This window comes from Chiloscyllium plagiosum, unplaced genomic scaffold (assembly GCF_037043375.1).
Source record: "Chiloscyllium plagiosum isolate Xiang-an unplaced genomic scaffold, Cpla_swu_hap1 HiC_scaffold_8, whole genome shotgun sequence".
In the NCBI taxonomy this organism is placed as follows: domain Eukaryota; kingdom Metazoa; phylum Chordata; class Chondrichthyes; order Orectolobiformes; family Hemiscylliidae; genus Chiloscyllium; species Chiloscyllium plagiosum.
Genome location: NW_028270146.1, coordinates 68,691,140 through 68,707,528, shown reverse-complemented (window position 1 = coordinate 68,707,528; position 16,389 = coordinate 68,691,140). Strand labels below are relative to the sequence as shown.

Below are 16,389 nucleotides of genomic sequence, written 5' to 3'. Positions count from 1 at the left end.
AAATTGTATAATAATTAAAGTTCAATTTGGAATCAATGCCATTATATCTTAAAAGGATAATAAATAAACCTTTTGATACGTTTTGGAGGCATCGACAGTTTTCTGTAAACAAAAGCTAACTTTCTTGATAGAGGTGTTTTTCTCATATAAGCTTTAAGTTTTTTTCGGCGTTTCGTCTTTTTTGTTCTTTTGATGACTGCTTCTGTTACTGGAGCTGCAACTGAAGGTTGCGTCTGTTGTATAGATACGCTTCTTACTGGCATTGCATTCAGTTGAGAAACATCTGAAATCAGAAAGCCTTCTACTGATTTCCTTTTTGCCTGTTCTTCCTGTTTGGTGGTCTCTACTGAAGCCTGAATTAGTTGTTCCCTCTGGAGTTCGATCTCCTTCATCATAGTTTTGAAAGGAGCAGATAGCGGCAGGATTTTCTCATCTTCAAAGAAATGGAGGTTTGGTAATGAGTTATGCTTGGTAATCACAGGTTCGTCAGTGGTGTTTTGTAAATTTATATATATAACTATCCTCCTCTTTTGTATCGAATGTTGTATTGTCCGTTCAGGTATCATACTCTGAATTTCAAAGAAATAAAGGATTTACTTATTTTACTTTAGTGCCATCTACTGTCTATATCAAATATGAAAGCAAGTTGTCAATAGAAAGATTGAGAGATACAGTATAGGCTTTTTAACAGATTTACTAAATATAAATAAAACGCTAGTTAGGCCATAGTTATAGATTCATCAAGTCATACAACATGGAAACAGACCCTTTGATCCAATTGGTCCACATCAACCATGTTCCCAAACTAAACTAGTCCCACCTATCTGAATTTGGCCCATATCCATATAACTCTTTCCTATTCATGTACATACCAAAACGTTTTTTAAACATTGTAACTGTACCTGCATCCATCACTTCCTCTGGCAGTTCATTCCACAGACAAACCACTCTCTGTGTATAAAGTTGCCTCTCATGTTATTCTTAAATCTTTCTCCTCTCACCTTAAAATATGTCCCCTAGTTTTGAATTCCCCCACCCGAGGGAAAAGACCCTTGTTATTCATCTCATCTATGCCCCTCATGATTTTAGAAAATCCAAGAATCTTCAACCTTCTATACTCCAGTGAAAAAAGTTGCAGCATTGCTTTATAACTCAAACCTTCAATTCCCAGAAAATCCTCTCTGAACCCTTTCTATTACAGGGTGACCAGAACTGGACATAGTACTCAAGAAGAGGCCTCACCAATTTCCTCAACCTGAACATGACATCCCAATTCCTATACTCAAAGATCTGAGAAATGAAGCAAGCATACTTACATGTCTTCATTACCACACTGTCTACATGTGATACAAACTTCAAAGAATTATGTACCTGAATCCCTCGGTCTGTTCATTCTACATCACCTTCCAGGGCCCTACCATTAATTGTACAAATAGAACATAGAACATAGAACAATACAGCACAGAACAGGCCCTTCAGCCCACGATGTTGTGCCGACCACTGATCCTCATTATGCACCCTCAAATTTCTGTGACCATATGTATGTCAAGAAGTCTCTTAAATGCCCCCAATGACCCTGCCTCCACAACTGCTGCTGGCAACGCATTCCATGCTCTCACAACTCTCTGTGTAAAGAACCCGCCTCTGACATCCCCTCTGTACTTTCCTCCAACCAGCTTAAAACTATGACCCCTTGTGTTAGTCATTTCTGCCCTGGGAAATAGTCTCTGGCTATCGACTCTATCTATGCCCCTCATTACCTTGTATACCTCAATTAGGTCCCCTCTTCTCCTCCTTTTCTCCAATGAAAAAAGTCCGAGCTCAGTCAACCTTTCCTTATATGATAAGCTGTCCAGTCCAGGCAGCATCCTGGTAAACCTCCTCTGAACCCGCTCCAAAGCATCCACATCTTTTTTATAATAGGGCGACCAGAACTGGACGCAGTATTCCAAGTGCGGTCTAACCAAAGTTTTATAGAGCTGCAACAAGATCTCACGACTCTTAAACTCAATACCCCTGTTAATGAAAGCCAAAACACCATATGCTTTCTTAACAACCCTGTCCACTTGGGTGGCCATTTTAAGGTATCTATGTACCTGCACCCCAAGATCCCTCTGTTCCTCCACACTACCAAGAATCCTATCCTTAATTCTGTACTCAGCTTTCAAATTTGACCTTCCAAAATGCATCACCTCGCATTTATCCAGGTTGAACTCCATAAATCATGCCCTTGTTTGTTTTACTAAAATGCAATAATTCACATTTATCCAAACTAAACTCCAGCTGCCCCTCCTCAGATTATCGACCTAGTTGATCAAGATTTCTTTGTAATCTTAGATAACCTTCTTCACCTTCCACTATACACCAATTTTGGTGTCATTTGCAAACTTATTAACTATGTCTCCTATATTCTCATCCAAATAATTTCTATAAATGAACAAATGTGGACCCAGTATCTATCCCCATGGAACACTCCTGGTCACAGGCCTCCAGTCCCAAAAACAACCCTCCACCACCACCCTATGTCTCCTACCATCAAACCAATATTGCATCCAATTTGCAAGCTCTCCTGAATCCCATGTGATCTAACTTTATTGATCAATCTAATTGGGGAACCTTGTCAAAGACTTTATTAAAGTCTACCGCTCTGCCTTCATCACTCTTTTTATTTAGCTCCCCAAACAAAGCCATACTGACTATCCTTAATCAGTCCATGCATCTCCAAATGCATGTAAACTCTAACTTTCAGAATCATCTCCAACAACCTATCCACCGATGTCAGACTCACAGATCTATAGGTCGTAGGCTTCTCCTTACAGCTTTTCTTATAAAGGCACCAAAATTAACCTCCCTTAAGTCCTTCAGCATCTTATCCATGGTAATAGATGATGCTAGGGTCCTATCTAAGCTGGGGGCCTTACAATTTCTTTGCTAACTTGCCACAGTATCTGAGGTTACACTTGATCAGGTCCCAGAAATTTATCCACTTTTATGCTTACTACGACCTCCAGCTCTTCCTCTTCTGTAATGTGAACTGTTTTTAAAACATCAATGTTGATTCCAGCTTCCATTTCCTTTTCCACAGTAAACCTCATGCAAAATATTCATTTAGTATTTCTCCTATCTTCTGAGGTTCAAATGCATGGACGATCTGTTGATGTTTAAGGGTCCTTATTCTCTCCCTAGTTGCTCTTTTGCTCTTAATGTACTTAATTATCTTTGGATTATCCTTAACCTTATCTCACAAGGCTATCTCATCTCACTTTTCTTTTGCCCTCCTAATTTCTGTCTTAAAAATGCCTCTACACCCTTTATACTCTTCAAGAGGTTAATTTGATCCCAGTTCTCTGCATATGATATACAACTCTTTCTTATTCTTTACCAGGATCTCACTATCATTCTTTGTTTATTTGTTCATTTATTATTTCCTACTCTTCCCAGCCTTACCCTTCACTCTAACAGGAACATAATGTCTTTGAACTCTCATTATCACACTTTTGAAAGCCTCCCACCTGTCAGTTTGTTGAATTATGAACTCAAAATGTAATTATAGAAACACCAATTATTTTCCAACAGCAAAATTGTTCTATGTTTACTGCCACATTAAATGTGTTTTAAAAAGTTAAAAAGAGCACATAATTTTGAAAAATACATGCAGTGTTTATAATTAACTAACATGTATGACATATTCTATAATCCTTTTCGGGACCATTTCATTTAAAGAGAGATCCAGTTAATTTTAATTGATGGAAACAATACAATAAGTTTTCACATTTTTAAATAAAACCAAACTTTATTGTATATGAAGACTTAAACAAACTAGCATTATTAACTTAATGATATGGTATATAATCACAGAGTTTAAGCACTCAGTTTTGCTTCATATGCATCCCAAGAATTTTCTTAAATTTTATGAAAACTCTATTTAAATCCATCAGCCCACCAAAAAGTAGGCTGCAGTCTTTTGGAATTTACTTTAATTTTCCTCAGTTCCAGCTATTCTGGGAGGTAAGACTCTTAGTTCAATACCTCTTCTTATGGATCCCTAATCCCCTGTATGAATGCCTTCTTACATATATACATACATTCCAGCTAATTCCAATGAACACTTGCTTTGCTAGAAAGCTAGTGAGGATTTCTGTTGACTTCTTTCAAGAACAGCAAGTTAAAGTAACTCTTCCTACTGCTTTTCCGTCATGAAATCGAAACTGAGATTAAGGCCACGGTCACATTTCTAGGGTTAATCAAGTCTAGTGATAAGCTTCATTGGATTTGGACGATAAGGTAATGATTACTGTGAAAGTGGGCAGGGTCAATAAAGTGCGGCACTGGAGAAAACTCAACAGGTCAGGCAGCATCCGAGGAGCAAGAGAGTCAATTTTTCAGGCATAACCCTTAATCAAGACTGGGGATCAGGAAGGGGGCTGAGAAATAACTGGGGGGGGGGGGGGGGGGCGGAGGTGGGGCTGGGGAAATTTAGGAGGGATGGCAACAGGTAGGAGATGATTGTAATAGGTCAGTGGGAAGTGTGGAGAGGATAGGTGAAAAGAAAGATGGACAGGTAGGTCAGGTCAAGAGGTGCCAAGTCGGAGGGTTGGATGTGGGTTGGGATGGGATGTGGGGAGTTTTGGAAACTGCTGAATTCAATGTTAAAGCCATGTGGTTGTAGGCTCCTGAAGTGGAAAATGAAGTGTTCTTTCTCCAGTTTGCGGATGGCTTTGTTTAGGCGGTGGAGGACGCCCAGAATGGACGTGTCCTTAGGGGTGTGGGAGGGGGAGTTGAAATGGATGACCACCGAAAGGTAGTATAGATTGGTGCTTGTGGACCAGAGATGTTCCCTGAACCATTCCGTGAGTTTGCGCTCCGTCTCTCCAAAGTAGAGGAGACCACATCGAGAGCAATGGATGCTATAAATGAGGTTCAAGGATATGCAAGTAAATTCTTGCCAGATTTGGAATGATCATTTGGGGTTTTGGATGAAGGTGAAGGGGGAAGTGTGGGCGCAGGTTTTACACCTCTTACAGCAGCATGGGAAGGTGCCAGGTGTGGAGAGGAGGTTGGTGGGGAGTGTGGACCTAACAAGGGAGACATGGAGGGAACGGTACCTATAGAACACAGATAGACATGAGGATGGAAATATAAGTGAGCGATCAAGATCGATGGGTGGGATCTCAAATCATAAGAGCAGACTGGGACCTTTGAGAGAGTGCAATTTCACAATTTTTTTATGACTCCAGCCTCTACCTGGGGAAAGCAGCCATAAAGAGCATAGCAAATCGAAAAGCCATGGCCATTTGGGTGTAAACTGTAGACGTGAAGGGTTATAAAACAAGGCTGAATGAAAGTGGAGAGAGGTACACAGGAACAGCAACAAAAAGGGAAATGTGGAGAATATGGGCAATATCTTGCAGGCACCGTCAAATCACTGACAAGGACATGAAGTTGAAGTGTTGCCATCTTTGATCCAATGCCAGCACTGCAATAATTACACAAAATGACTGCCAGTGCATGCAGAGTGACCAGATTAAGTGACTGTTTTAGTCTCCAGATCTTCGATAGTGGAGTAATATTGTTTGAATGTAAGGTTCCTGCTCGCAGCAATTGCATTAACCATGCTTCATTCAGTGAATACCACTCATTTGGTATCAAATTTCCCTCCATTGCCAGGTCATTCATTTTTCAAGAATTATGGCTTCAAGTAATCATTGTTCTCACTAATTATGCCCTTGTTATGTCAGCTGAGCAAGTATCATCAGTCACTAATTTAAAAACCTCATTTGGGCTTCATCGCTTCCGAGTTGCCACACTCACACACTGAATTGTAAGTCTGCAAAGGTCCATGATGTGCAAGGATGCTTTTTTTTCTGGGTGGAGGTAGCAGGATATTACATTAGAACACTACCAGAATCCCAGTTCTCTAGTTTAGAGCAAACAGCTTGTGCAACATATACTTTGAAAGATTTTGATACCTCAGAACTCCTTATTAAGGTATGACATTGACTAACTTTGCATGGCACACCATGTCAGAGCATAACATGAAAAATGATTAATGTGAAAGCTCAGGAGTGCCATTAAAGAAATAATGTTTCCTTTCTGAGATTCCCCATGAATTATCTGCTCATAGATCCAAGGCTGGAGTGTTTGCGTTGTTACTTTAAAAGTAAGGGAAATGTGAAGGAGGGGGTAATTTCAACAATGTCAGCAAACCCTGCAAGAATAGTAAGCTCAAGCAGTGCTCTACAATGCCTAAAAGAGAAAGGCAACAAGTGAATATTTACCAAGAAGGCAGAAGAGAATGATGAGAGGCCTCAGTGACATTATCTTTCACTCTCTAAAAGACAGTATAATCACAGATCAAGGTTATCTGAGCCATCAGCATTGACCTGTGTCATCAGCTATGGAGGACTTACACTCAGAAGAACTGGGTGGCCATTCCAGCCCAACTATCCTGAATTTTTAAGCCAACAGCTCAACCAACAGCAAGGGACCAATGTAGCATCTCACAATCTTCAAACCATAAACGTATCCAGGGTGTCACTGCTACCATTATTTTCCATCATTTGTTCCAGTTTACCACCTACTTCTGATGAAACTGCCTGCAGATCTTATGCCTACCTATGCAATTTCACAAAGTCATGAATGGCAGAAATCACAGATCATATTCTGCCCGAGCTAAGCTGGTCTCCATTGGCTCTCTGAGTGTCATCTACCTGAGGCATTTCTACCTCAACCAGCTGCAGAGATGTGTCAGTGATGTGCTCACTAGATTGTGCTCCTGAATCTAATCCAGAAAGAGTACACACCAAAAGTGTCAGTCTCTGAGCTGGTGGAGTGCACAAATGAAAGCCTTGCTGGTGCATCCTCTGAGGATTCAGTAGCTTCCTCCTAAAAGATGAAGCTAAAGGACTCTGGTGCTGGCCTTTTCAAGATAGAGGTGTCTGCCGAAGAGAAGAGAGGAAATTAGATGTGTAAGAGAGATCAACACTTAAGTAGGTTAAGGATGAGTTGGCACTGGTGATAATGGGAGAGCAGCACAATACCACACAATGAGGTTTATTGGTTTGGTTGCCCAGCGAGGTGTCTCCTTCTCCACATGAGCAGCTGTCCTCTTCTTCGGCCAGCTGGAATATTTTCTCTTCATATGAAACAAAGAGCTCTATATCCACCCCGTCCACCTACCCATCACAGGTTTTGGTCCGATCATAGTACAATTCATTCTGCACTGATGCAAAGGTGGGTTGATTAAGTACAATTGAAATGAATGGAGGAACAGTTAGTGGTGACTCCAGTGAATGACAAAGTAGCCTTGCAGAGCACAGAAGATCATTAACCTTTTTTTCTCCACTTGAGTACATTACACTTTACTGTGAAGACGGCACTGACTTAGGCCAAAGTCTCAATCCATACTGGTCAAATCTGGTAACATGGCCTCCTTTGACAAGCTACAGGATAAAGCAGTTTCCTGTTTTCCATCACTCCGTCCACCATCAGCTCAGGGTGAAGTGGGAAGCTAACATACATTTCTACTTGCTCTCTGTGATAACAATACAGCACCCATGTGTGAAGGGGCTCATAATGTCTGAAATGGTGTGCATACTACACCATGTACGGGAAGGTCCCAGCAACCGTGAAAACCTTATTCTCTCCTATCATTGGATTCCATTGGAAGGGCACCATAGAAACCACATGCAAAGTTAATAAGGTGTAGAGCCATGGATTACGTGAGAAAAATCATTGCAAGCCAGGTGTCATGAATCTGACACAACAAAACTGAAATTCGGTCAAACAAAACTCAGTAAGTCCCACCCATGTGACACACAACACCTGTTTCTGGATTAAAATGCAAATTAACAATTCCAAAATGTTTCTTCATCAAGGGAATCTAGATTTAGAACGTTGTTATTTCACTGGAATAACTATGGATATCATGCCTCAAGTTCTTTAACTAAGTACAACCACCTGCCATTTCATAATCCTTTACTCTGACTTTACCCAGTAAACAAGTTATGTTCTGAATTGTGATGATCTTAATTTTAAATGTTTGCCAGCCTTCAGATATGAACCAGGGCTTTTATTCCCCTGTACTTACAATTAACATTAAATCTCCAGAACTAAAAAGCAACATCTGTAAAATATCTGAACAAAGATTAGGCATTGTTAACACATACATTAGAAATGTGTTTTGGAACATTAAATAATTCAAAATAGGTGATTATTTACAAGTAAGTTATCTTGAGATTTCTACTTTAAGCTTATAAATTACTCAAAGACATTGCAAATTGGAGAATGTACCTGGAAGTTACTGTTTGTGAATGACTCACTGGAAGAATAAAAAGAAAATACTCGTAGATCTGGTAATGATTTGTGCTTTTTGAAAAGTGTTCTTTGCTGAAATAAAACATATCACTTACAATTATTTACAATGGCCACAACAATAACTTACATTTATGTAGTGTCACTAACCATATCCTCAGGCACTTTCTGTTCGAAATCTTAAAAATGTTTTGCTCATTGAGCCAGAGAAGGGCTAAGGAAGGACTAAAGAACTTAGTTAATGTAGATATTTAGGAATATGGTAAAGGAGGACAGAGATGTTTCATTCCAGAGATAGGTCTAGGGAGTTGAAATCCCACTAATAGAGTGTGATCAAAATTGTGGATGTAGAGAGGGTAGGATTGGAATGATGTATATATCAATGAGAAAGACTAAAGCAGATTACAGAAGTGGAGGACAGAGCCAAGGTTTGACGTGTAAAAGGGAAAAGGGTTTTCAAATTAAGTAATTGCCAGGTGGGAAGGTAGTAGGGAAGTGATCAGTGAACAGGACTTGATACAAATTAATAGCAGATGTTTGAAAGTAAGATGAGAATACTGCCTTGACATCAAGTAAACATTCATAGTGTCAAGGATCCACAGTAAATCTGAAGACAATGGGAATCAGGAGGAAAGCACTCCACTGCCTAGAATCATAACTAACACAAAGGAAGAAGGTTGTGGCTCTTGGGTGTTGAGAGCGTGATGCTGGAAAAACGCAGCAAGTCAAGAAGCAAGCAAGGAGCAGGAGAATCGACGTTCAAGCATAAGCACTTCCTTGGATGCTGCCTGGCCTGCTGTGCTTTTCCAGCACCACACTTTCGACTCTGATCTCCAGCTTCTGCAGTCCTCATTTTCTTCTTGCGACTCTTGGGACTCAATCACTGCAGGTGTAGACATCACTGTGGAAGTTTCATTTTTTTCTCATTTAGTCAACCTATTCAAAGGTGCTATTACACATCTCTGGCATGGGTGGGATTTAAACAGTGAGATTTGCTGGTCCAGAGGTAGGGACACTACCACTGCATCACAACAGCTCTATCTGTAGGGGTTTCACTTGGCAGGCCTAACCATCTTCTGATGATTGATCAATGACCAGAGCATAATGTCAAAAGTAGAGATATTCATTGATGATTCCACTGTGTTTCAGTGAAATTCCTCTTTTTTCTTTATTCTTTCATTTGATGTGACCATTGCTGACCAGACAACTTTCCCATGAGTGACAGAATGAGGAAGGGAAAGGAATGGGTGAGAATGCGACGCTGAATATATGTGCTGAGAGTGAGGCAGAAACACACCCAGCCTACTCCTCCCCCTCCGCAAAATTCTATTCACAAAGCAAATTGGAAGAGAAATAAAATGCACACTGAAAGGCAACCCATTTTTGGACCCCACTTTCATATGAATTCCACTAAGGCCAGCCCTGAGCATGCTATAAGAGGTAAATGCAAGGTTAGTATTTAATCCAAATAAAGTCAGCCTTGATCCCTACCTTTTCCCTGGCACTTGTGTGGTGGGCGTGCAGAGGGGCAAAGGGCTGGGCACAGGCTCACCTTCAGCATGAGGAATAGGAAAGATAATTAGACAATAGACAATTGACAATAGATGCAGGAGTAGGTCATTCTGCCCTTCGAGTCTGCACCACCATTCAATATGATCATGGCTGATCATCCTTAATCAGTATCCTGTTCCTGCCTTATCTCCATAACCCTTGATTCCACTATCCTTGAGAGCTCTATCCAACTCTTTCTTAAATTAATCCAGAGACTGGACTTCCACTGTCCTCTGGGGCAGAGCATTCCACACAGCCATCACTCTCTGGGTGAAGAAGTTTCTCCTCATCTCTGTCCTAAATGGTCTACCCCATAGCTTTTCAGCTATTCAGTGGGATCAAGATCACACACACTTATCACAGACGAATAGCAACAATGAGAAAGACTCCATGAACTGAAAACATTGCCAGAAAAGAACAAAAATGTACCAATTATGACCCAGACCATAACTGCTCCAGGGCCTCGACAGATCCTCTAGTTAGTTGAGATGCAGAAATAGGGTAAAATAATAAACTTCACATGGCATTCCTGCACTAAAATGCCCAAGATGAAACAGAAAACCCAGAGAAACTTCTCTGAACCTATTTACATCACACCAATGAGAATGGACAACTGCAAACAGATGCGGAGCCACAAGATCAGATGCAAGTCTTACTACTTCCCGGCCATAGGGAAAGCCCTGAAATCTCAAGCCAATGTGAAAAATGATGGGAGACCAATTAAACAAGTCTCGATCCTCTTTCCTGACATCTGGCCCTGCCAAAATAACAATTCTCTTGATGTAAAGGTCAGGAATATCAACCTTGTTTCTTCCTGAAACAGAGATCTTAGATTTGTTTTGTCAAACTTGAAAGGAAAAAAAATTGTTTGCGATTCATACCATTGCAGCTTTGTGTTCCAAACTTTCCTCCTCATCATCACTGTCATACTCTTCATCCAATTGATATATTTCCTTGTCAAAGTCACAGAAAGCTGTGTGATCCTTTAATGTTGAGAAAAAGATTGTTCAACAGGATTATATGCTGAAATCTTAGCTTCATTTGTTAAATGTTAGTGATACATGAATCAATGTCTTCAACATGTAATTTCAACTGCAACTACAGTATGGAAGCAATGTTCATTAAGTTGATAGATAATGACTATTTGCAACAAAATAATCTAGTTGACTTAAGATGTTAAAATAATACCTTTTCAATGATAATTTATTATTTGTTATTGTAGTTTTCCAATTACAACATTCCTTTGTACCACAATTTTAAAAATATTCACACCTCCAACATTTTGCATTATTTTTGTTTATGGGATTTGGGTGCTGCTGACTGGGCCAGCATTTACTGCTGATCTCTAATTGCCCTTGAGAAAATGGTGGTGAGCTGCCTTCTTGAGCCACTGCAACCTATTTGTCATAGTTACATCTACAATGCTGTTCGGGATGGAGTTCCAGGCGTTTGACCCAGTGCTAGTAATAGAACAATTATATATTTCCAAATCAGGGTGGTGAGTGGCTTGTAGAGGATCAGGAAGGTGATGGTGTTCCATCTACTCTCCTTGTCATTCTAGATGGTGGTGGTTATGCGTTTGGAAGGGACTGACAAAGGAGCCTTGACAAATTTCTGCAGTCCATCTTGTAGATGGTGCATACTGCTGCTCCTGAGAGTACGTGATGGAGAAAGTGAATGGTTGCAAATATGGTGCCAACCAAATGAGCTACCTTTTCCTGATGGTTTTAGGCTTCTTAGTGTTGTTGAAGATGCACTCATCTAGGCAAGTAGGGAGTATCCTATGACAGTCCTAACTTGTGCCTTGTCGATGATAGATAGGCTTTGGGGAGTCAGGAAGTGGGTTACTTGCTGCAGGATTCCTTACCTTTGACCAACTCTTGTAGCCATAATATTTATATGGCATGTCCAGTTCAGTTTGTGGTCAATGGTAACCTCTATGGTGTTGATAGTAGAAGTTTCAGTGATGGTAATGTAACTAAAAGTCAAGGACCAATTGTTGGATTCTCTCTTTGTAGAGATGGTTATTAGCTGGCACTTATGAGGCATGAAATTTACTTACTACCTGTAAACCCAGGTGTGGATATCATCTAAGTCTTGATGCATTTGGATATTGACTGCTTCAGTAACTAGAGAACTAAATGATGCTGAATATTGTGTGATCATCAACAAACATCATCACTTCTGACTTTATGATGGGATGGTTGTTGATGGGGAGATAGTGAGGACTGCAGATGCTGATGAGTCAGAGTGGATAAAGAGTGGAGCTGGGAAAAGCACTGCAGGATCAAGCAGCATCAGAAGAGAAGGGTAGTCAATGCTTCAGGAAACTTTCATGGGATCTGACCTGAAACATTGACTCCCCTTCTCTGATGCTGCGTGATCCTGCAGTGTTTTTTCCAGCTCCACTCTTTATCCACTTTGGTTGTTGATGAAGTAACTGGAGATGGTTGGGCAGAGGATATTATATCCTAAGAAATTCCAGCAGCAATATCCCGGAGCTGTAGTAACCGATCTCTAACAACTACAACCATTATGGTTCATTATGGCTTTGGCCAGTGGAAAATTATCTCCCTGATTCCCATTGACTCTAATTTTGTCAGAGCTCCTCGATGCCACATTCATTTGAATGTAGTCATAGAGTCATAGAGTCATAGAGATGTACAGCACGGAAACAGACCCTTCGGTCCAACCTGTCCATGTCGAACACATATCCCAACCCAATCTAGTCCCACCTGCCAGCACCCGGCCCATATCCCTCCAAGCCCTTCCTATTCATATGCCCATCCAAGTGCCTTTTAAATGTTGCAATTGTACCAGCCTCCAACACTTCCTCTGGCAGCTCATTCCATACACGTACCACCCTCTGTGTGAAAAAGTTGCCCCTTAGTTCTCTTTTATATCTTTCCCCTCTCACCCTAGACTTATGCCCTCTAGTTCTGGACTCCCCGACCCCAGGGAAAAGACTTTGTCTATTTACCCTATCCATGCCCCTCATAATTTTGTAAACCTCTTTCAGGTCACCCCTCAACCTCTGACGCTCAAGGGAAAACAGCCTCAGCCTGTTCAGCCTCTCCCTATAGCTCAAATCCTCCAACCCTGGCAACATCCTTGTAAATCTTTTCTGAACCCTTTCAAGTTTCACAACATCTTTCCAATAGGAAGGAGACCAGAATTGCACACAATATTCCAACAGTGGCCTAACCAATGCCCTGTACAGCTGCCCAATTCCTGTACTCAATACTCTGACCAATAAAAGAAAGCATACCAAACGCCTTCTTCACTATCCTATCTACCTCCGATTCCACTTTCAAAGAGCTATGAACCTGCACTCCAAGGTCTCTTTGTTCAGCAACACTCTCTAGGACCTTACCATTAAGTGTATAAGTCCTGTTAAGATTTGCTTTTCCAAAGTGCAGCACCTCGCATTTATCTGAATTAAACTCCATCTGCCACTTCTCAGCCCATTGACCTATCTGGTCAAGATCCTTTTGTAATCAGAGGTAACCCTCTTCGCTGTCCACTACACCTCCAATTTTGGTGTCATCTGCAAACTTACTAACTGTACCTCTTATGCTCACATCCAAATCATTTATGTAAATGACAAAAAGTAGAGGACCCAGCACCAATCCTTGTGGCACTCCACTGGTCATAGGCCTCCACCACCATTCTCTGTCTTCTATCTTTGAGCCAGTTCTGTATCCAAATGGCTAGTTCTCCCTGTATTCCATGAGATCTAACCTTGCTAATCAGTCTCCCATGGGGTACCTTGTCGAATGCCTTTCTGAAGTCCATGTAGATCACATCTACCACTCAGCTCTCATAAATCCTCTTTGTAACTTCTTCAAAAAACACAATCAAGTTTATGAGACATGATTTCCCATGCACAAAGCCATGTTAACTATCTTTAATCAGTCCTTGTCTTTCCAAACACATGTACATCCTGTCCCTCAGGATTCCCTCCAACAACTTGCCCACCACTGATGTCAGGCTCACTGGTCTATAGTTCCCTGGCTTGTCCTTACCACCCTTCTTAAACAGTGGCACCACGTTAGCCAACCTCCAGTCATCCGGCACCTCACCTGTGACTATCGATGATACAAATATCTCAGCAAGAGGCCCAGCAATCACTTCTCTAGCTTCCCACAGAATTCTAGGGTCCTGTGGATTTATCCACTTTTATGCATTTCAAGACTTCCAGCACTTCCTCCTCTGTATTATGGACATTTTACAAGGTGTCACCATTTATATCCCTACATTCTATATCCTCCATATCCTTTTCCACAGTAAATCCTGATGCAAAATACTCATTTAGTATCTTCTCCATTTTCTGCAGCTCCACACAAAGGCCACTATGCTGATCTTTGAGGGGCCCAATTCTCTCCCCAGTTTTGACAATGGGTTTGTGGTCATCATTCAACTTTTAATTCTAGATTTTTATTGAATTCAAATTTCATCATCTGCCACAGTGCGATTCAAACCTGGATCCTCAGAACATTAACTGGGTCTACGGATTAACAAGCTAGTGATAATACAACTAGGCCATCACCTACCCCATGTTGAGAAATTAGCGGGACTAAAGATTGCTATGTCCCAGGACCTGTTATTGTGCATGCAAGTATGTTTATAAAGGTACCTGTGAAGACAGTGATCATCAATCCTTTGATTCTAGAACAGTTTATGCAGACTGTAAGGTAGCAAATATCATCCCACCACGTATAAAGTGAAGGTGGGAGAAAATCAGGAACTACAGACTTGCTTACCGTACATCCATAGTAGGGAAAATGTTAAAATTTATGATAAATAATTGATAAATATAAGCTTGGATAATAATATTCTGATAGGGCATAGTCAGCATGGATTTCTGAATGAGAAATCATGCTTGATGAACATCTTGGATAGTGCTACTAACAGAATGGATAAAGCTGGTCTTAATATTTTTGGATTTTCAGAAAGTTTTCAATAAGGTCCTCCACCGGATGCTACTTAGCACAATTATAGCACCTGGGATGGGAAGTAATAAACCTATATGGATTAAGGATTAGCTAACAGGCAAGAAACATAGAGTAGGAAAAAATTGGGCAATCTCGCATTGGCAGGCTGGTTTGGGCCTCAGCTTTTCACAATGTATATTACTGATTTAGTGATTTGGAGGTGGCAGCAAATGTAATATTTCTCCAAGTTTATGCATGACATAAAGCTAAGTTTGAATTTGTGCTGTGAAAAAATACAAAGCACCTTCAAGAGAATTCAGACTTAATCTATGCATAAGAACATGGCAGATGGAATATGTGTGGAATTGTGCGAGGTTGTCACCTTTGGTAAGAAGAACTAATATACAAAGTATTTCTTAAATGGTTGTTGGTTAGAAAGTGAAAACCTGGGTAGATACTTCATCAATAAGTCACTGAAGGTTAACATGCAGGCACATCAGACAATTAGAAAATATATCTTGGCAAATGACAACTGGGTGACCTTCAAAGAGGAACCAATTCATGTACAAAATATACACATTGCCAAGAGGAAGGGAAAGGTCAGGCGTTCAAGCCAGACATCCCTGGATTATTAAAGACATAAAAATTAAAAGTGAAAAGGGAAGCGTTTGATAAATTCCTATTTCAGGTGAGAACCAAGCTGAACAGGGAGAATAGAATAAGTAAACAAAAAGGATAAGGGAAGTGTATGAGGAAGCATTCAGACTGAGCATAAAAGAGAATCCAAAAGTCTTTTAAAGTAAGCTACACAAAATAAAAAGATAGTCAAAGTTAAGGCAAGACAACACTCACATCACCTAGTCCAGGAGGGATGCATACCCAGCTGCTCATGGAACTACAGTGGACGTTGTAGAGGCATTGATCTGAAACAGCCTACAAGGTAAGCTCTATTGCTCTCTCCATAATTGCAGCCACACCTGCTGAATAATTCAGCACTTTCTAGTTTCAGTACAAATACTACATCACATTCAAAAAAGGAGAAAGTGATGGATCCAGCAACTACATACAGCCTTAATAAGATTGTGGGGGAGCTTTAGTAAGTATTAAACAAGGACAAAATGAATTGTTAGCTATAAATATTAGAGTTAATCAATAAAAGGTGGTACAGAAATGGTAAAAGCAAAGTTTGTTTGACTAATTTGATTCAGTTCTTACAAGAAACAATGAGAGAGGTCGTGCAGATTGTCTACATACACATCAAGTGCATTGTTAAAACATGTTTAATAAAGTAGCTCATAGCAAATTAAAAGTGGAGTAGTTATATGGGAATGATCTTAGGTCGTGAATTTATTGGATTGACAATTATATTTTGGCATGGATTGAGGATTGGTTAATGTACAGAAAATAGTAATGGGATTTATTCAATTGTCAGCTCACAAAGAGCAGGGTGCTAGAAGTATCAGTAGATTGCCTTCAGCTAGTAACAATGTATATTTTTGACTTGGATGAAGGGACTGATGTTAACAGAAAATTTGATTGAAGTGTTCAAAAGGGTCAGTAATCAGAGGACACACAGTTTAGGATAATTAAC

The 16,389-nt window shown here is 40.4% G+C and overlaps 1 protein-coding gene across 1 annotated transcript in view; it reads right to left on the bottom strand.

Moving 5' to 3' along the window:
• ttc6 (tetratricopeptide repeat domain 6) overlaps positions 1-16,389 on the bottom strand; it is a 228,555-nt gene that overhangs the window by 147,473 nt on the left and 64,693 nt on the right. The window contains exons 8-10 of the mRNA XM_043698490.2: positions 10,746-10,847; positions 8,293-8,388; positions 70-569 (exon numbers count right to left, since the gene is read on the bottom strand). Coding sequence (XP_043554425.2) covers positions 70-569; positions 8,293-8,388; positions 10,746-10,847 — 698 coding nt within the window. The remainder of the gene's footprint in view (positions 1-69; positions 570-8,292; positions 8,389-10,745; positions 10,848-16,389) is intronic.